Source organism: Tigriopus californicus, chromosome 1, assembly GCF_007210705.1.
Source record: "Tigriopus californicus strain San Diego chromosome 1, Tcal_SD_v2.1, whole genome shotgun sequence".
NCBI lineage: Eukaryota > Metazoa > Arthropoda > Copepoda > Harpacticoida > Harpacticidae > Tigriopus > Tigriopus californicus.
In genome coordinates this window covers 10,393,597-10,412,557 of record NC_081440.1, presented here as the reverse complement: position 1 = coordinate 10,412,557, position 18,961 = coordinate 10,393,597, and the positions used below count along the sequence as shown (strand labels likewise).

The following is an 18,961-nucleotide window of genomic DNA, read 5'->3' as shown; positions in this document are numbered from 1 at the left end:
ATATTTCGGACGGATTTTGAGGTAAGTGGGCTGGATTTGCTTTTGCAGGCTTTTTCGATTTCGTTTTCTTCATTTTTGACTTGGATGGTGGCGGATGCACTTGAGGATGCCCACTACTATGGACGTCTTTTACACTACAAGTGAAATGAACACATCAATTGAGTCACTTCGGTCAGGAACATTTAAGCTCAGTATCTCCGTCACCTACATATCTAATATGTCACTCAGGCTTCATGACTCATCATGAGTGAGAAGGCATTCAATAATTTAATTGAAGAAATTTTTCTCCATTGACATGGCACATAGATTTCTCCGTTCGTCTTGTACATAAGAAAAAGGCAAGAGGTATGGAACGTGCAACCACAAGACATTAGATCGGACACAGCGCAAACAATTATTCAAAATGAAGCGACCAGATTTGGTACTCAAATTTGGGAAGAAATTTTACTACCAGTTACATGTCAAACGTCATCAAGAAGTCCATTTTTTGACTGAAAGCGTATACTTTTTTGTGTAGACGGGTTTGAAACACCGACCAAAATTACCCAACGAAGGTCTTAAAATGTGTTATTTGTGATCAAGATAAGTCGTGGGAAAGCTTACACAATTTTCTGAATTTAGCCTCTTGTGGTTGAACAACTGCAAGGAGGTATTGACAATATCACTTCAGCTACTTAAGATGCTTCAAATGATGCTATATTCACTGGCTTTTTTTTATTTTCGTCCTACCATATGTCATTGTTTTTAGTGAAGCAAAAAAATAGGGTTTTCATAACAAAAAATACGACCTGAATTTTGATAAAGCATTCAATATTTGGCTCTCAAAAAGACTTAACACAAATTAGCCTTTTAGTGATAAAATGCTCGTCATCATGAACTATTTAAGTAATCTACTCGCTACTACAACACGATTGTTCTCTTCGCGATTATTCAATCCATCGAGGATGAAGTTGGCTAAACAAGCTTGCCCCTATATAACGATAAGGTTTGAAATATGGCAGGAGAGCATATTATTAATTATTTTAGTGCCAAGTTTTAAATAAGTCAACAACCGCAACTATTGCCTTGAAAATGATCATTTTTGATTCCTTCACATGCTAAAAAACAACATAAATAGGATAATCTTGATCAAGATTAAACGCGGAAAATGTACGTCCTCTATACTAACCAAAGCCCAAACAATGCCAAGGGGATGTGCGACACCTTACCTTTTGACAACAACTTTTTGAGGGGCCATCATTCCTGACTACGTGGGGTCTGTACCCGTTTGGCCTCTTTTTGGGCTTGATCTTCGTCGATTACGTATTGCAAAAAGTCGTTAATCCCACTGAATTCGGTACGACTTTGCGGTGGATGGTTTTTGGGCACGACGGGCAGAATGGAACCCGCTTTTTGGCGGAATTCGGCCAAGTCTCGGGCACCGCTTATTTGCCAAACACCGTAAAAGACCAACCCACAGCCCACCACGGCGTACAAAGTACCGTACGCTAAGGCACGAGAAGCTAGAGCCGCTCCACTGGCGTGTAACTGACCCGCACTGGGCGGAGACCGAACCTGGGCACGGTTGGGACTCGTCGCTCCCACCAGGCCTTGATCGAAAGACTGCGGATCTGGAAAGATGAAGCCGGCATTAGGAATAGCCCCAGGCCAAGATGGTCATGGCTATTATGATCAAGTCGAAAACGGGTGTTGATCTGGGCGAGACCCGAGGCCACAACCAAAAGACTCGACCTATGGGATTCCGGTGAAGAAGCTAAACCATCTTTGGCCAGACGTTCGAAATTGAATTCACCCCCTAAATGTACCTCCCAGTGGGTTTGAATGGTCGAACGTGTTACAGTGCCGATCAAACCACAAACCAGATGGATAGTAGGACCCAAATTCGAGTTTGAACTGATAAGCGATCACTCGGAAGGGGAAAATTATTTCCATGGGAAAGTGCGCACCATGGTCCCTATTCCATCTTACAGTTGCTCTTTCACCTTCTGGGGTCGATTTAGTGGGTGCTTTACAACAAGAACATTCTGAGGGGCCCCATCAGTCAAGGGCGAGAAAGAAGAGTTCAATGCTTCAGCGTCGGGATAGATACAAATGATACTGATCGCCAGCCAGCCAGCCAGCCAGCCCTCTCCCCCGGAGTGCTCAGCCGGGCACAAGAACGTGGGATAGTCAGTCGTGTTAAGGAGTCATTAGATGCGGGTGATGAGGCCCGAAAGTCCCATGGGTGGCGTGCATCATCACCTTGCTTTTTGGTGTGGGCCAAAGCGCCCCCGAATCCCATGAGTAATCCAATGCCGGCCGACGAGGCCAGGAATAGACCCGCCTTGAGGGAATACCACCGATCCGAGCCATTCGAGTCCGACTTGGACATGATCCGAGCTTTGGGCATTCACGGATCTCGACCCGTACTAGACTCAAGCGAGACACGCGCGAGCCACTCCCGGGACCATTTACCTCAGTCTCCGTCGCCCAAAGGCATGGGATCAAAATGGGGGATCCCACCGCTAGTGGGGCTGGATGGGTGTCCGTAGGAGATGGGATCGGGAGCCCGTTCTAAGACCTCTTCTCCCCTCAACCACTCAGGGGCGACTCAGCGGCGAAGCAGCGGAACAGAAACCTTCATTCAGTGAGAAAAGGCTTCACGGCCAGATTGGACCATGCCGTTCAGTTTCAGCTGTTTAGCAAAGCCAAGGACGGCTAATACAAAGGTGACCAGTCTTATTAGACCGTCGTCATGTATGCATACCCTGCGGCAGGCCAACACGAGGACTTCAGAGAACACGAAACAACAGATGGAGGGGGGCTTTATCTACCCTTAGGATTTATTTTAATTTAAAGCTACCTTTTTATTCGTTGAGGCTGAGGCTGCTAAGAAGATCGAACCCTGTCGAGCCATAAGGAATCCTAGTCCCGGTCGCCACCTGGGACCAGATCTCGACTCATAATGACTCATGGGCCAGAAGGGCATTTGCCAAATGCCAAAGAAGTCAATTCAGAGTGACAATGATGACGACCAGCTGGGGACCAGCTGAGAAATAAAAAGCCGGGACTGACCAAGAATAGAGGAGAGTTACTTTGAACCAAAGCATGAACGTGCCATTGAAGAGGCAATAAAACCATCGCCTACTGTTGGGCTGGTTACAAAGAGGAAAACATTTACAGCAATTAAAGAAAAGGTGCAATCTAAAAAGGTTATGTCACTTGCTTGGTCCAATAATAATAAGCCAGATCACTGAAACGATGAAGAAAGTAAAAGTAAGGCAACATTTGTTTCCAGTATTTGCCCAGGATTTTTTTTTAAATGCGAATTTTTCTGTTTCAAGCGTGAATGTTTCGATTAATCAAACCCTCCTTTGCTCAGTCTGGTCTCACATGGCACCCCCTAAATGACGTCAATTAGCTAGTCGTGGCATCAATGGAAGTGCGCGTGTATGGTATGCCATGGCCTGGACGCTGATTGGTCCAAGTGCCAGAGGTCTCTTGCCACAGGAGCAGCAGGGCGGCCGAAAATGAGGACACCGGCTGAATCTCAAAAGGCCTCTGGGGCTTATTGATTGGCCGTTTTCTTCGAGCTGGCCCAATTCTCCGCCTTCAAAGGGCAAGCCTGAGCTAGGAAGTGTATTCGTCGTCAACAATTGAGAAATAGATGTCGCGTAACTCACGCCAGATATACAAATAATTGGCGGTTGATGATGTCCTAACCGCGGAATCGGTCCTATTGATTACGTGAGCGCCAGCCATGCGAGGCTTGTCGTCCGTGTTTGCCATGGTTTGGCTGGGCCTGGCCCACTGGCCCTTGGCCACCCACGGGGACTATTCCGTGGACGATGCGCAATTATTCAAAATCAATTTCAATTCGTTCGCCTCGCCCGATGACTCCACTGGCGCCACTGGCGCCACTGGCGCCACTGCCACCACCGCCACCACGCCCCAGGATCCATCCGGGGCGGATCAAGCGCCCGTCGAGACGCTGATCGTGCGCTCCCAATGGCAGGAAGAATACGAATGTCAGATTCCCCGGACGCGGGCCAAGGCGGGCTCCAAGTTCCAGGATCCTTTGGCCGAGGGTGCCAATGCTCTGGAACTGCTTCAAGAGTTGTTCCTCCAAAAGACGTGCGCTTACCGGTTGGAACATTACTGGACCTACGAATTGTGCCACGGCCGACATGTTCGCCAATTCCACGAGGAACGCGACGGCAAAAACGTCAAGGTAATTCCCTGCCTCCCTCCCTAGAAACTCAAGTCTCATGGCCTTGATGACCTGACGTAACCAAATGAGTATTAAGTTCAGTCAAGACCGAGATTATTTTGAGTGTCCATTGTTAGCATACCTGCCGCCGTTAGGCCGACGGTCCAAGTCTTACTGACCTAACTTGAATGGGTCGTCGTCATATATTTGATTGGCATGTAGCGTATCTGTTCATTCAGCACCATTCATCATTTAGGCTTCATTGCCCTCGCATTTCAATCATTTACGAAGGTCAACTTAGAATGTGAGGGTTCGTTCGCTCCGATTGAATTGAGTGGCATCATTCATTCACTTCCTTGACTTATCCGTAGACGACCGAATACTTCTTGGGCCGTTACAATGCCGAGCAATACGATTTGGAATTGAAGGAGCTCAAACGGGATATAGAAGCGGGTCAGGCCCGCAAACCACCCAAGATCAAGATTGAGACCATGAACATGCCCTATTTCCAATTGCACATGACCGATGGCACCTTGTGCGACTTGAATGGTCGACCGCGACAGACCCGCGTGAATTATGTGTGTTATCCAGCCGGTGAGCGTCCCCGGGGACATCGACGATGGGGGAGGAAGACTTATTTATGAACTGTCCTCCATTTTAGGCCACCACGAGATGTATAGTTTCAAAGAAAGCTCCACCTGTGAATACGATATCATTGTGCTTTCACCCACGCTTTGCCAGCATTTGGATTACCGTCCGGAAGAATCTAACGAGTATTCTATAGAGTGTAAACCGCGCAATTCGAAAACGCCTTACAAACCCCGCGATCTCATCCAGTTAGAAGCTGATAGCCTCAAATTGCGGAGCGAGAAGATGTTTGAAGGCGATTTTATGCAGGGGAACAATGGACCAGGTGAGTCAATCGATTGGTCGATCCGATTGAAAATGGTCTTGCTTAATGGGCCATGAGTGGTGGCGGTTACAGGTTCGGTCAAGATCGAGATCAAGCCAGTGAAAACATCAGGCGTAGCCGACATCAGTGATGAGGATTTGGATGACGAGACCGTGGCATACAAGGACGATAATTGGCCCCAACCCGCGCCCAGAGCACCTTTCAAGCCTTTGATGGACCCAAAGGTAGTGCAAGAGTTTCTCCTCGGGGATTATTGTCTTTATGGCGGATCGGGGTGGTGGAAGTATGAGTTTTGTTACGGCAAAAGCGTGGACCAGTATCACGAGGAACGAAAAGGCGACCGAACCCTCATCAATTTGGGCCGATTCGACATGGCCAAACATTTGGCTTGGCTCAAAGATAACCCGAATAAGCGACCCAAACCCGTGAGCGAGCGCAAACAAGTGTCGCATCTTTATTCCGATGGCGATCTCTGCGATTTAACGGGTGAGTGTAGTGTGCAAATGCCATTGGAAATGGAGCATTTAAACCTGCCCTCTTTTTTCAGGCAAACCTCGACGCGTTGAGGTCAAATTGAAGTGTAAAAAGTCGGATTCGCCCTCGACTGTCAGCTTGTATTTGCTTGAGCCCAAAACTTGCGAGTAGGTTTTCTTTTCATTGCATTTTCAAGTGCGAATAAACAGATGTGGATTTTTAAGTCTTCTCTTGCAGTTATATTCTAGGTGTGGAAAGTCCAATCGTCTGTGATATTCTGCATTTGGCAGATCAAGATGGCATGATGGTCATCGAAAAAGATGTCTTTGTCCGCGAGGATCCCAAGTGCGTATGAGACCTCAGTCCACCTTGACATGAAACTTTTCTCACCGAGTTAAATTTGGGGGTTCTAACTTGCCATTTCTTCCCTGTTAGGAGCGGCAACCATGAGGATGATAGTCCACGCGTTGAACCACCTCCTTCCGTCGAAACTACCATTGATTTTAATGACTATGATGATGAATCAATCGAGGCCGAAGAGAAATCGTTGTCGGATGAGCCTAAAGACGAGCTCTAGGCTCGAAATCAAGGCGAAGAATCACTATTTCCGCGAAGATCGAAGACATCTTCGCTTGTTCTAGTGGTCATTGTTGGTTTTATGGAAATAGTTTTGTTTCTGGGTTAGTTTATTAAATTTTAGCCCAACCTATCGAATGGATTTCTGCATTGTGGATCACGATATGAATAGCGTGCAAGAAACCCTTGAATTTTTCTTCCTAAGATCAATCCAGGCGTACTCATGAAAGAGAAAAAGTCAGTCATTTGAAGCTAGACTGCACGCTAGAGTTTAAGCTCGATAGCAAAGACCTGCGTTTGTTTCTAAAGGCACCTTTTAGTTTAGGGACGCCAAAATGTTTGTCGATGTCAAAGGAAATGGAGAAAAGAAACCGTGTTGTGCTTCTTCGATATATTTAAGGTTTTGGGATGAAGGGTAGTATTTTTGCGTATTAGAGCGACTCATGAGCACGTCCGCAGTATACCATGGATGATTTGATGATGGGTTAGGTAGGAGGATGTTTGAAGAGTCGAGTTTCTTAACCCAGGTCCAAAGAAAACGACAGGGGGCATGATTATCATATCATCATCATAATTTGAAAATTAATGGTCAATGATACAACTATGATGGCGTGGGCGAAATAGATGGTTGTAACGAAGATCGTACAAGTAAATAGTAAAGCGCGATCGATTATTTTCAGCTCCAATTTCTCGTTCGAGTTCAAGAATTTTGGTGTTGGCTGTATGCGTTGTTCATAGGCGAATTAGAAGTGAAACGTGTTCTGCGAGGATACCGACATGACGAGCTATGTAGGAGCTCAATCTTTCAGGGACGTGCTGGTCGGGTCCGTCCTCGATCGAATCGTTTTGGGCCTCATTAGGACTTGTAGATACCGCAAGCCGAAATCATGGCAATCTTTTCGGGCCGGCCCCCTTCTCCCCCGACATTGGCCACCTTGTCTAGTGCCTCGATGCCATCGATGATGCGACCAAAGATCCCGGTGAATTGGGTATTCATGTTGGCTAGGATAATCCGGAATTGCGATGCGACCTGAACAGAACCAATCATAAACGAAACCGCCATACTCATCATTGAGGATGAAAGGCCCAATTTTTATCTGGTCTTACCTGATTTAAACTGGAGTGCTTCTTGGACATGCGCCGCATTCCCACCGCTCCACGAATGCACGGCAATCGCGTCTCATCCGGGGTAAACAGAGGTCCAAGGTCCAGGGCTGACCGGCCTCCTCGTCCCGAGTTATGCTCCCAATCGCCACAGATCACGGATTCGTTTTTCCAAGCCTGGAAAAACTGGCAACCTTTGTAGCCATAGCCACGCTCACCCGTGACCAAATAGCCAAAATTTTGCGCCATTTTAGGTGCCATGGCGGGCTCAACCTCGATGATGGCTTTCCCCAGCTTTTTGCCTTCCATGGAGATTTCGAAAAAGTAGCGCGGGTTGTTGGACGAGGGCAACGATAAGATGCTCATGACCGCTGGGTTGGCCAACGGATCGCTGCCTGACGGTTGAGATTGCGGTGGGAGCATCGGAATCGGAGAGGATCCCGACGGGATCAAGAGACTCGGGCCTCCCACGCTGCTGTTGCTCACGACACTTCCGACCACTTTGGCAGTGGCCAACATGCTAGGGGGAGCGGGCGATTGGCCGGTACTTGTAGGCGTTGGCTGAGGACTGGGCCGTTGGACCGCTTGTTTTTCCAGATTGAGACTGGCAATCCGCGCGAACGAGAGCGGTTTGCTAGCGTCAAATTCGCCCGGTGACACACCTCCCGCACCTCCAAATGCGACATTGCGACCGTCCTCTGAATCAGAAGGTATCGATTCCGAACCACCTCCATCCCCCAACGACAAGCCTTCATTTTTGTGGACTCGCTTCACCTTCCCGGAGTTGGCCTTCGAAATGAAACCGTTGTTTAAGCCTCCATCCGATGGTAGCATGATTCCGGGCGAACGCGAGGGCACACCCTCATCTTTGGCTCCGGCGCCACTTCCCCCGGCTCCACCTCCTCCGTTGCCACCCCAGAGCTCCGTGGGCATCTTTCTCGACCCACTGCCCGGCGGGAGATGACTGGGTCCCGAGTTGCTCGAAGACTTGGGCTTGGGCGGCGAGACAACGTCGTCACCCCGAGTGATTTGACTGATGGCCGACACCAATTCATGGCCACCAAACACATTTTTGGCCAATTCATCTTGGGCGTGCGCCACGGCTGCGGCGGCCGCTTCTGCCGAATTCTGCATCACGACGGCGTTGATGAACTCTTCGCGATTGTAAAGTCCGTTGGAATTGGGAACCGCGACGCCACTGGGCGGGTAGAACGATGGGTCATCGCCTAACTTGGGTGGAGGTCCATGAGGCACGTTCGAGAGGGACGATCCGCCCGAATGACCTAACCCAGGCACGCCCGAGGGATGATGGCCCATGGGGTGGGACGACAGGGCGTGGTTGGTGGGTTTCATGGACGACGATGGGTGATGTTCATATCGCGGTGCACTCTGAAAGGTGGTCTTGTCGCGTGATTTCGGCGGAATAAACGAGGCTAGCATGGAGCTCGCAATGCTGGTGGTGCAAAAGTTGGCCAGAAAGAACGTGTGATCGACGGGGACTGAAAAAGCATGCCGGTCAGAGCGAATCAAATTCAAGCGTATTACTAGACTAGCACTTACTAGACTTGTCCGGCGGAGCTTGGATGGGCTTCTCATTGCGTAGAATGGACTCAGCCGCAATATGGATGGTCTCAATATCCAAGAGGCTACGCGAGTTGACCACATATTCGCTCAACGAGCTCTTGACCGACAACTCCTGGAAGCGATGGTTCAACTTGTCTCGATCCTGGAGCAACAACGAATAGATTTCCGAGATTTGCGACGGAGACGAACCCGCCAAATGAACCGAGGCCTTGAGCAGGCTTTCTTCGCAATGGATTAGGTTGTCGGACCAGGCCATGTCCATGAGCTGATGATCCAACAACAAGTGCACGTGATTCAAGGATTCCTTGACCTGGAACAAGAAGAACCTTCACTTAGGATGCAACGGGGCACATCATCGGGGGATTCATGCAGCCGTGCATTAAGACCACTCAGCACCCACTGGCTACCTCCTGGCCTTCAACTCATCCCGGGGGTGAACGCCAGGCATGCCACGCCTAGATCCAGTTTTTACCTTAAGAAAGAAGTCGCGTTGATAGGTTTCCAAGCGTCGAATGTCTTTGATCAGATGAAGCGACGTCAAGATCTCTTCTTTGGCCTTCAAGGCGATGGGCGCGTGGGGCATCAGACCGCCGCCGTTGCCACCCCCTACTCCACCCATTAAGGCTGGACCCCCGTTGTGCGGGTGGGGACCGACCAAACCTACACCGGCCGAACCGGGCCCGCCCGGCCCGGCTCCACTGCCGCTACTGGCTCGACCCTCACCCGGATTGGCTCCGCCCGTGCCGCCACCGCCCGGCGGGTAGGGATTGGTCGAGGCCAGGGCCTCGCCCACGCTCATGTTGGAGGCGGGTATGATGGGTGACGCGGGAGAGGCGTGTCTCCACCACCCGACACCCGACGGACCGACGAAAAGCAGGCGTAACCCGTAAACAGCTCTGGGTGGAGCCAGGCACGGACGCCGGAACAGCGGAATCTGGGTGGGATCTAGGCGGGATCCAGCGGCTAGCCGGAAGGGAAGGCGGTGGATGGCCTGAAAGAGCCTGCAGTATGTCCGGACGAAATTGCAGAAGGACAGGCAGGAGTGTTAGGTATCGGTCGGTCGGTCGGTCTCTCTCTCTATTGATGGATATGTCTGTGTAGCCACTTGAATCGCTGCTCGTCCGTCGTCTTCGAGCGAGAAGGCCAACACTGAAGATGGATATTTAGATGGATGAAAGGATCTAGGAGGGAGGGAGGGAGGGAGGCAGGGAGGCAGGGATAGATCATGGATGGGGTGACGAACACCACAACTCTGTCCGACCCAGCGACCCAAGGAGCGGGCGAGCGAGCGAGCGAGCGAGCCAGCGAGCGTGACCTGACACACACTGACGGCGTTCTTGCCCAAATAGGCCAGCACCAATCCAGCGCTGCCAGATCTTCAGAATGGTTGGTGGCCAGATTCCGTCTACTCAGTCGCCATTAGTCGGCCAATCAGCCCTCAAACGTGGCCACTGGGAGACAGATCACTTTGGCTAACACTTCTTTTTTAGTGTTAATGGGACATTAGTTTGAAGGCATGGTTGCATGCTTTTTGAGATTGTTATAAATGAAATGTTTATTTCTATAATCGACGGGCAGGGGTGCGAATATTTTAAGCCTGTCTGACCCCAGAATGGTTGGAAATGCATGTCCTGACAAAAATCACGGCTTGAAATTCATATTGAATCTCGTAACAATAAAAATTTGCGGTGAGGATTGAAATAAGGATATCACTTCCCGAATTTTCCATAAAAACTTTTAACAGTTGCTGAATGTTTTCAATGGAACTAAACTGGTTATGATTCTTTCTCACTTTATAAGTTTCTGGCTCAGTTTGGAATTCAGGGCTCTTCTGCGTGGGAATTAAGATTCTTTTGTCACAATTCAGTTTTCTTTCCATCAAATTATTTTGCTTGGAATTTGAGGTCCTCTAAAGATTTGAGCTTGATCCACATCAACCTGTCCCCGACCATGGAGTACGACCATCTGACCTTTTTTGAAGATAACTAACAAATAAACAGAAACCCCAAACTCTATGCGGGCAGTATTTTAACATTTCATTTGGTTCAGGACCTCTCAAGTTCAGGCCTGGCAATACATAACGCCCTTAAAGATATGTGTGAAATAATGTTTAAAATAATTAAATTGGTATCTATTCCTTCACTCAACATGCACAAGCCAGTCTTCAGTATAATGTCACTTTGCAGTTTCAAATGGAAAATACAAATGTTTAATCATCCAGTAAAATACTTATTTGTATACATGATTGATTTGCCTTTTCATTTTGTAATGCTTGACTTCTTGATGCAAAATTCTTCATCTTGGCATATCTTTCTGTCGCAATGGTCATTTGGCAAGAATGCACTTTTCAAATTTTCAGCAAAGTGATAGCACATATTTCGTTGGAATTATTAACCAATACTACCTGTTTTTAGTCCAAATGACCATTGAGCTTGAAAAGCAGCCTCTCGAAGGCCAAATTAAGGGTAGGAGGCCACATTTTTGTCTAGTGGCCATTGCGATCCAAAAAAAATGGCCACCTGGTAGCGCTGAACCAAATGCTCGTTCAGACTGGTAGGGTCGTGTCCGACTGGGTGGTTATGAGAAACGGTGGGTCGGGTCGGGGCCAAAAATGGGATAAAACAGTCCAGATCTAGTTACCCATCGACAAGGCAAAGCCTATTCACTCCTATTGATGACCACATGAGTATTTTTTTAAGGTAGGGAATGGGAAGATATTTCGTCAAATCTTAAAATTCATGTTTAAGTTTGGCCACAAGGCACATTAAGCGGTCAATTTTGGAAGATTTTAAATTCAATCCATTGACCTTTGATGACCTTCCTTTACATAGAGCTGTATGTAATCTGAATTGAATAGTCATGTTATTAGCATCAAGTTTTATTCCCAGGTTCTTATTTAATGATTATTAAATGTGCTGAAACAGCCCAGCCGTGGAGTAGCGAAAAATAGACTTATTTTTACAACCAAAACAGCTACTATGTTGATAAAATGGCAGCACTACAAGTGCCTACTTTTTCTTTTAGAATCCGTGCCTGACTCGCCTTCGAGTTCAGGGTGGCTTCCTTTCATGCGAGGATTTTGAACCAATAATTATGGAGGATCCAGCTAATAGATCATGCTAATAGAAGAAAAAAAGGAAACGAGTGTGTTTTGTAACTGTTTCATTCAATCTTAGCTGATTTGCTGGCCTATTTTGAGTTAAATGGCCTGTTTTCGATTAAATGTTTTCGTCACCCTTCCACTGCTTTGTCTGTGTTCTGACATAAAAGGCATTGTAGATTATTTTTCTTCTTTATTATATTATAAAGAGACCTCGAAATAAAAGTTAAACCTGAAAAAAACTTTTTAACATTATTTGGCCTCTTTGTCCAATTTTTTTCCGCCCATTTTCACTTTTTTTACTTTTCCTTGCAATTTTTTTACATGTTGGGACATCTTTTGCTCTTTTGTTGTCATTTCGGTCCTTATCTGCTTCATACGGGTTTGATCTACCCCAAAAAGGCTTGTGAAATAGCGCAGCCTCAGCGGCAAAAACAGTAGGTTCTAGAAGAGAATCAATGACATACCCTCACGTGTGCCAAATTCTCATGGATATGTCATGTTGTGGTCGAACCAAAGTTTAATGTCAGTGAGATTTAAGAAAAAATGAATGTACTTGATTCTGAATAATGTAAATAAAAGTGGCATAAGATCTTGATACCTTGATGCATATTTAGTTAATCATAATGCTTATATTATTCTCAATCAAGGCTTTGCAAATATTGGTATCCTACTTGAGATAAATGATATCTCACATGGCAAACTTATTGGTTCACTAAAAATCAATGAACCAAAAGTGATAGATTTACGATAGAACTATATTTATGCCTAAGTTAAAATCAGGAATTGATTCAGCCAAAGTGCAAAGAAATTTAGCAAGCAAATGCACTAGACACAACAAAGACCCTATTTCGATGGGGATTTAGAGGGCCTAAGTTGTTCATTAAATGAAATGTGTGAAATTGTGTTTTGTGTAATGGCAAGATATCAAATATCAGGGTAAATTCCTAGCACACGAATTGACCGTTTATTGGCCTTCCAAGCCAGATATTGCATATTTTGATAATTTGGAATTGTCATTATATGGCTCAGAGATAGTCTTGATTGGGATAAAAAAGATGGGCGAAAAAGATAAAACCGAAGTTAATAAGTCACTGTTCTTGCGTTTTATTTCTCAAAATAGCAACGTCATCTAATGTATGATACCTTTACATTTCCTGGAGTCGAAATCCCCACCCTAAATATATTTCGTCGTTTAAAATAAGAGAATCAATACAGTACCACCAAGGCCTACATTCCATTCAAAATATCCTTACTTGCTTAATCGGCAAATTTCTGTGTTTCATGTACCACCATCTCGTTAAATCGACGGAGTATCTTGCTGGGTTGGGCTAATTTAAGTATCTTTAGGTCGAGCAGAGCTTTGCCCACTCAGACAGTACGAGAGGAAGAGAACCAGTTCCGTTGATTTAATGACTTTATACTTGAAATGCAGAGATTGGACTTCCAAGTAAGCAATTAAAAATATTTTGAATGAGATGTATGCCTTGGTGTCTCTGTATTGATTCTAAATCATGATAACCCTGATAGAGACCATGGCATTGCTGATAGATGTAATCAACTTGTTTTGGCACAAGCTTGCCCGAGGAGCCGCAACCAGACCAAGCAGCCCATGTCGCTTTTTTTTATAGACGGCGGTAAGAAAAGAATAGAAATTCATAAACCTCCAAATTCATTCCTTATTGGTCCAAAGTCTAGCCCTCTAGTCCAAAGCGCTTAAAAGAAATTTGATTGGAGTTATGCAGCTTTTGTAGGATTGCATGCAAGGGATAAAGGTAACAGGGCCATATATATCAAAGATTACAACTGTGTAGTTCATTGTAAGGTTGTGAGGTGTTCCTTCAATAAAAGCATGCATATTACATATTGCATGTTTAGGATAAAGGTAATAGTGCCACAAATAACAGATATTACAGCTTTGTAGCTTATTGCAGGATTGTGAGATGATCTTTCAGTTAAAGTATTGACTCCTTTAAGTAACAGAGCTGTCTGATGATGTCAGCACAAATTTTGAAAGGTCATTGGGGTACTTTTCAAGACAGTAGACACAATGATATTCTATATAAAAAAGAAGTTGGATGAGCTCGCCAACGAGTATTTTTGGCGCCATACTGTACATTAGAGTCATATGATTGCACCAGTGTGAGCCAAAGCTTAGGTAATGGGCAGTTTTAACAACTTTTTTGAAAAACAAGAATCTGTTGGAAGTCCTAGGAATTTTCAACTTTCCCTCCCTTTTGACAAAATCAGTTGCTCCTCCCTGGCGAGCGTGGCCAATTGTAATTCTTAGGATATACGCATATTCAAGACACTATCTCTGGACTTAAACGTGCGATATATCCAACCACATGTTTGAAAAGCCTTACCAACTTTCAACTGGATATGCTCATCGAACTTTACATTATCTTGGAGGACTACACCTAAATCCTTCATGGATGAGACCTGCTCAATGTCCTTACCTTTATCATCTAATAGTTTAATGTCTAATGGCGCCGACCCAAAGGTCATTGAGCAGAATATCATTCCATTCAGTGCAATATTACTGGCAGCAACCCAGGAGTAGATTTGGTCTTGGACCTCTAACATACAACCAGAGTTCTGACCATTCCTACCAACTACCAATTTTGTATCATCAGCATAGGAAGAGATACTGACATTACTAATACCAAGGTTCTGAAGCAGAGCAATGAAGATGATGAAAAGGAGAGGACCCAAAATGGAGCCCTGAGGGACACCTGACTTGACATCATGTATGTCACTAAGGGATCCCTCAACCTTAACTAATTGTTTCCTACCACAAATGAAACTTCTTAGCCAATTGAGAACCTTGCCTTGGATCCCAATCTCATGGAGCCTGTTAACTAAAAGGCCATGATCTACCTTGTCAAAGGCCTTGGCAAAGTCGAGATAAACTACATCGACTGATTCATGGCTCTCCAGTCCCTCAATAACCTGCTCTATATGTTCAATCAGTTGGGTAACCGTGCTAAAATGTGCTCGGAACCCATGCTGGCTTGGAGGAAGGACTTCATGGATATCAAGAAATTCAACAAGTTTGAACTTCGCGATCTTCTCAAACACCTTCGCAATATTCGAAGTGAGAGTAATCAGCCTGTAGTTACTGGGGAGTGACTTATCTCCCCCTTTGAAAATTGGAACAACAATTGGTTCAAATGGGAGCATTTACCTTGTTCAAAATTAATGAATCAAGAAATGTATACATGTATAATATCTGTGTAGTATATTCCCATGAAATATTTCCTGTGAAATATAACGTAAATTTCGAGATAGCTAAACACAAATATTGATTTCCTTTTTTCAAGAGAGCAAAAATATCCTTAAAAATAGTTTCTTAGCCCCTTGTCATTGATGGAAATGTTAGTATCGTTGAATAACGAGTAACGGTTTTGCGCCCATCTTTGACTAACATAAACGATTTCTTGCAGATATAGATTACCATATCCCTAGGTTTTCTTTTCATCATAATCCATCTTCAGAGGAACCAAGCATTAAATGAGAAACATCCAAGATAAACGATCCAATCTGAAAATAATAAAACTTTGGATCATAGTCGGAAAATTTTACCTTCAATAACCAAGACCATACATTTCGAACAAGCAAAATGAGTGCATCCATTTATGTGAGCTAGAAAGGCCACAAGCCTCTTTTCAGTTCGTGTACATGACCTCCTCACTCATATACTGTACGTTCGTTCCGGTTTTTCGCTGGCCACATCAATAAGCCGTTCGTTTTGAGATAAATACATGCTTGCTAGCCTCCCCGCATTTGCACACCAAGTGAAGAGACCACCAGTGTGTGTTTGAGTACACACTCTGTGAAACAACAGACAAACCGATCATCTACATTTATTTTGGGCTGCAGTCCAGTTGAAAACGTCAAAGGCATCGTTGTTGTCGGATCAAAGATAAAACATGAACGCCATTGAGAATATTGGTCCGCAATGCTACCATTTGGGCGAAGGTCCCCATTGGTGTCAACGTCGACAATTGCTCTTCTCCGTGGACATCCCGGGCACAGCGGTCTGTTGTTATGATCCATCAAAGAAGAGCATGACCAAGTTAAAGGTACATTGTATGCCTACTTGATTCTCTGACCTTGCATGTACATATAGTGCCTACTCGCACACATAAGAGTGATTCCTCGTCAATATCAATCATTCAGTTTGGTGAATTGTCTCGTTCGTTCATAGATTCCAGGGGAGTCAATCAGTCTGATTGTACCCATTGAAGGGCAAGATGATGAGTTCGTCATCTCTCGAGGAAGAACTCTCTCTATCTTGAAATGGACTCCGGGGAGTGACGACTACCAAATTATCCGAGATCTTCACGAGGTGGACGCATCCCAGCCGAAAAATCGCTTGAATGATGGTAAATGCGATGCAAAGGGCCGCCTTTGGGCAGGCACCATGGGCCCACAGATTGAAGGTCGTCCGGGATATGTGGGTGCCCTGGAAGCAACGTTGTACATGATTGATGCCAAAGGCTGTCATGTAAAGCTCACGGACGTAGAATTGTCCAATGGATTGGGCTGGTCCGAGGATAATAAAACGATGTACTTTGTGGATTCACCCAAGAGAAGTGTGGATGCTTTCGATTTCGATCTGGAAACGGGCGACATCACCAATCGCCGAGTGCTTTACCACTTGGATTCGGATGACATTCCAGGAGTGCCTGACGGATTGACCGTGGATGCCCGAGACAACATCTGGCTGGCCGTATTTTCTGGGGGACGGGTAAGCTACACCGGTTTTGTTTTGTAATATGAAAAGTCAGAAACTGTTTCTTAACCATGGGAAATAGTTTTTGTTAACGATTAAGAAGCTAAAGATAAGTTGAAAAATGAAATAATAATCATTGCATTATAATTCTATTTCATATATAATAAACATACATAGAAAAAAAGATCATTCGATTTCATTCCCCATGAGAACCAGCTAATCTCTTGTGGCAAGAAAATGTAATCTTTTCCATTTTGCTAGCGGTTTTAACAGGTCTTTGTATTGTTTTTTTTTGTTGAGGTCTTACGTATGTAAGGGCCAGCTTTTCCCAAGTTTGCTCTGGTATTTTAGAAAATAGTTGAATGAAACCCTGTTCTGATATGGAAAGGTCGGAAAAAGCACTTTTTTTGCCGTTTAGGGTAAATTCTGTTGCTGGGATCAAATACCAATCATGAGAGATTGCGATTAGGGCTATCAAGTTAAATTTACTATGGCTTATGACTAGACATCAAAGAGGGTAAAATCTGGAAAAAAATTCTGAACTGTTTATGGCCTTTTTCGGCAGAAATATTTTTGGGGAGTTTTCGACTCTTTTTCGACTTGTTTCTTAGTTTTTCGCAACTTTATGCAGTATTTTGTCCACCATCGAACCCGAATATTAAATATGTATGGGAAAGTCAACAAGAAAGGGAGCTGCAATTGAGCTGTATCTCTTATCATGGGTTTGATCCAACCAAAAACCAAAGTCATTTAATGAGGAAAACGCCCTCAGCATTAACACTAGGCTCCAGAAGAGAATCAAGTGAAGGGTATACAATAACATCCGAATCTATGAAAAAAGTGGCTTTATAGCAAAAATCTTGAAGAAGCTCAATGGATAAGCATGAAATGCAGTGAAATGCCTATCGTTATGTAAGAGAAAAGCGTGGAGCAAAAAACCAGGGCTAAAAACGACCTTTTTACCAAAGTAACAACTTTTTGTGTTGTAGCGACCTTTTTAAACCTTCTTTCGTATTTTTGCAACTCTTTTTCATATTTTCTTAACTCTTTTTTGCGTTTTTCCCCCAACTCTGAAAAGCATTATTTCGCCAAAAAGGCCACTTTTTTTCTACTTGTGACATTACACTTGTCGGAAACCCAATAGTTAACCTCATAGTCGTATCTCTGAACTTTCTTCCGTCAAACCAGGGTTGCCTTTCTAATGAAACGCAAGTGTTTATGTTACGGGGGAATCGGCTGGTGCTTTCACTTTCCACGTTTTGTGGCAATCTTGATTTGGAAAATTGATTTGATCCTATCATTTGTAATTCCAGATGGCCAACAAAATTAGTTATCCTTACAGTAGCGACTCTTCGTGTCACACTTTTGTGTGTTTACTCGCAACCATGTAGAATTTACCATCAACGACAAAGCAAGTTACTTTTCCGACCTCCACTTATCTGTCATGTTTCAGGTTCTGGAAATCGACTCAAAGACGGGTAAGCTTATCTCTCAAGTGGAGGTTCCCGCAAATTTCACAACTTCAGTGGCTTTTGGAGGAAAATCCCTGGAGGAACTCTTTGTGACGACAGGCAGGGACGTAGGCGATGAAAAATTACGAGGTCCCGTGGATGGATCATTATTTGTCCTCCGCTCGGTAAAGGTTCAAGGTTGTCCACCTGTGGATTTCGCCAAACCATGAATAGTGATCTGGAGTCGGTCATTTGTGGATGAATGTCATTTTGAGTTCATGGCCGAAATATAAGCTAAATCTGGACTAGGTAGGGCTGGTTATTAAACAAGGGAATTGGGTAGAGTTGTTTTATGGCCGTCTCGTACCCAGAGGTCGACTTCATATCTTTGTTTCGCAATGGCATCTCAAAAGATCGCTTTTGCGTCAACTTCTACGACCATCTCATTCTCCTCATTGGCTCGTCCTTAACGAAATACCAACTTCGTCCAGAGGTGCGTGCTTGAGTGGATTGATGGTTAGTACTAGGATGCCGAGTTGGTTGGGCTCTTTGACATTGTAGACCACAACATCAAACGCGAAGTTGATGATGACGAAGAAGAAGGAGATCCAAATGTTCCCAAAAAGTTATTTCATCAACTCGTAAGAGTGTCTCGAGGGGTAATCTCTCAACATGACCGTTGACCACCGAAATGCCTTAAGGTGGACAAAAGACTCTCGCGTCGACACCAAACCAGAGCTAAACCGTTCCCTTGCGCGCTTGGGACAATTCGACTCAAGTGTGGAAAAGTGGAAAAAAACGCACAGTTGAAGGGCAAAAAGACTGCCATACG

General features: G+C 45.0%; 4 protein-coding genes across 5 annotated transcripts; 2 read left to right on the top strand and 2 right to left on the bottom strand.

Moving 5' to 3' along the window:
• Nucleotides 1–2,667, bottom strand: LOC131887554 (transmembrane protein 242-like). Of its 2 annotated transcripts, none has more exons than XM_059236177.1 (3): nucleotides 2,242–2,667; nucleotides 1,209–1,610; nucleotides 1–116 (listed from the first exon to the last, which is right to left on the bottom strand). In XM_059236177.1, the coding sequence occupies exons 1-2, from the start codon at nucleotides 2,387–2,389 to the stop codon at nucleotides 1,237–1,239; spliced, it is 522 nt and encodes a 173-aa protein (XP_059092160.1). In that variant the 5' UTR covers nucleotides 2,390–2,667; the 3' UTR covers nucleotides 1–116; nucleotides 1,209–1,236. The 2 variants fall into 2 exon arrangements, with proteins under 2 accessions (XP_059092160.1, XP_059092152.1); XM_059236169.1 differs by having other exon boundaries at nucleotides 1–134; nucleotides 2,242–2,664.
• A 1,253-nt stretch (nucleotides 2,668–3,920) lies between these two features.
• On the top strand, nucleotides 3,921–6,285 carry LOC131887108 (endoplasmic reticulum lectin 1-like; the record flags this gene model as incomplete). The annotated part of the gene is given in 7 exon segments (XM_059235634.1): nucleotides 3,921–4,210; nucleotides 4,561–4,783; nucleotides 4,851–5,102; nucleotides 5,175–5,588; nucleotides 5,650–5,743; nucleotides 5,814–5,921; nucleotides 6,012–6,285. Coding segments are annotated over 7 exon segments (1,523 nt in total), but the record flags the coding sequence as incomplete, so codon positions are not given.
• Nucleotides 6,286–6,528: 243 nt separating this feature from the next.
• LOC131887103 (uncharacterized) lies at nucleotides 6,529–9,697 on the bottom strand (the record flags this gene model as incomplete). Its single annotated transcript, XM_059235622.1, is given in 4 exon segments — nucleotides 6,529–7,182; nucleotides 7,260–8,755; nucleotides 8,817–9,150; nucleotides 9,313–9,697. Coding segments are annotated over 4 exon segments (2,331 nt in total). The 3' UTR covers nucleotides 6,529–7,008.
• Nucleotides 9,698–15,481: 5,784 nt separating this feature from the next.
• On the top strand, nucleotides 15,482–18,434 carry LOC131887117 (regucalcin-like). Its single transcript, XM_059235646.1, has 3 exons — nucleotides 15,482–16,025; nucleotides 16,151–16,693; nucleotides 18,132–18,434. Exons 1-3 carry the CDS (start codon nucleotides 15,873–15,875, stop codon nucleotides 18,357–18,359), a joined length of 924 nt encoding a protein of 307 aa, XP_059091629.1. The 5' UTR covers nucleotides 15,482–15,872; the 3' UTR covers nucleotides 18,360–18,434.
• Nucleotides 18,435–18,961: the final 527 nt, after the last annotated feature.

Coding starts and splice junctions, on each gene's coding strand:
- LOC131887554 (XM_059236177.1), bottom strand. CDS start 2,389: ATGCCCAAAGCTCGGATCATGTCCAAGTCGGACTCGAATGGCTCGGAT. Junction 1,611..2,241: donor GGCCCACACCAAAAAGCAAG/GTGATGATGCAC, acceptor TCATCTTTCCAG/ATCCGCAGTCTTTCGATCAA.
- LOC131887117 (XM_059235646.1), top strand. CDS start 15,873: ATGAACGCCATTGAGAATATTGGTCCGCAATGCTACCATTTGGGCGAA. Junction 16,026..16,150: donor AGAGCATGACCAAGTTAAAG/GTACATTGTATG, acceptor GTTCGTTCATAG/ATTCCAGGGGAGTCAATCAG. Junction 16,694..18,131: donor CCGTATTTTCTGGGGGACGG/GTAAGCTACACC, acceptor GTCATGTTTCAG/GTTCTGGAAATCGACTCAAA.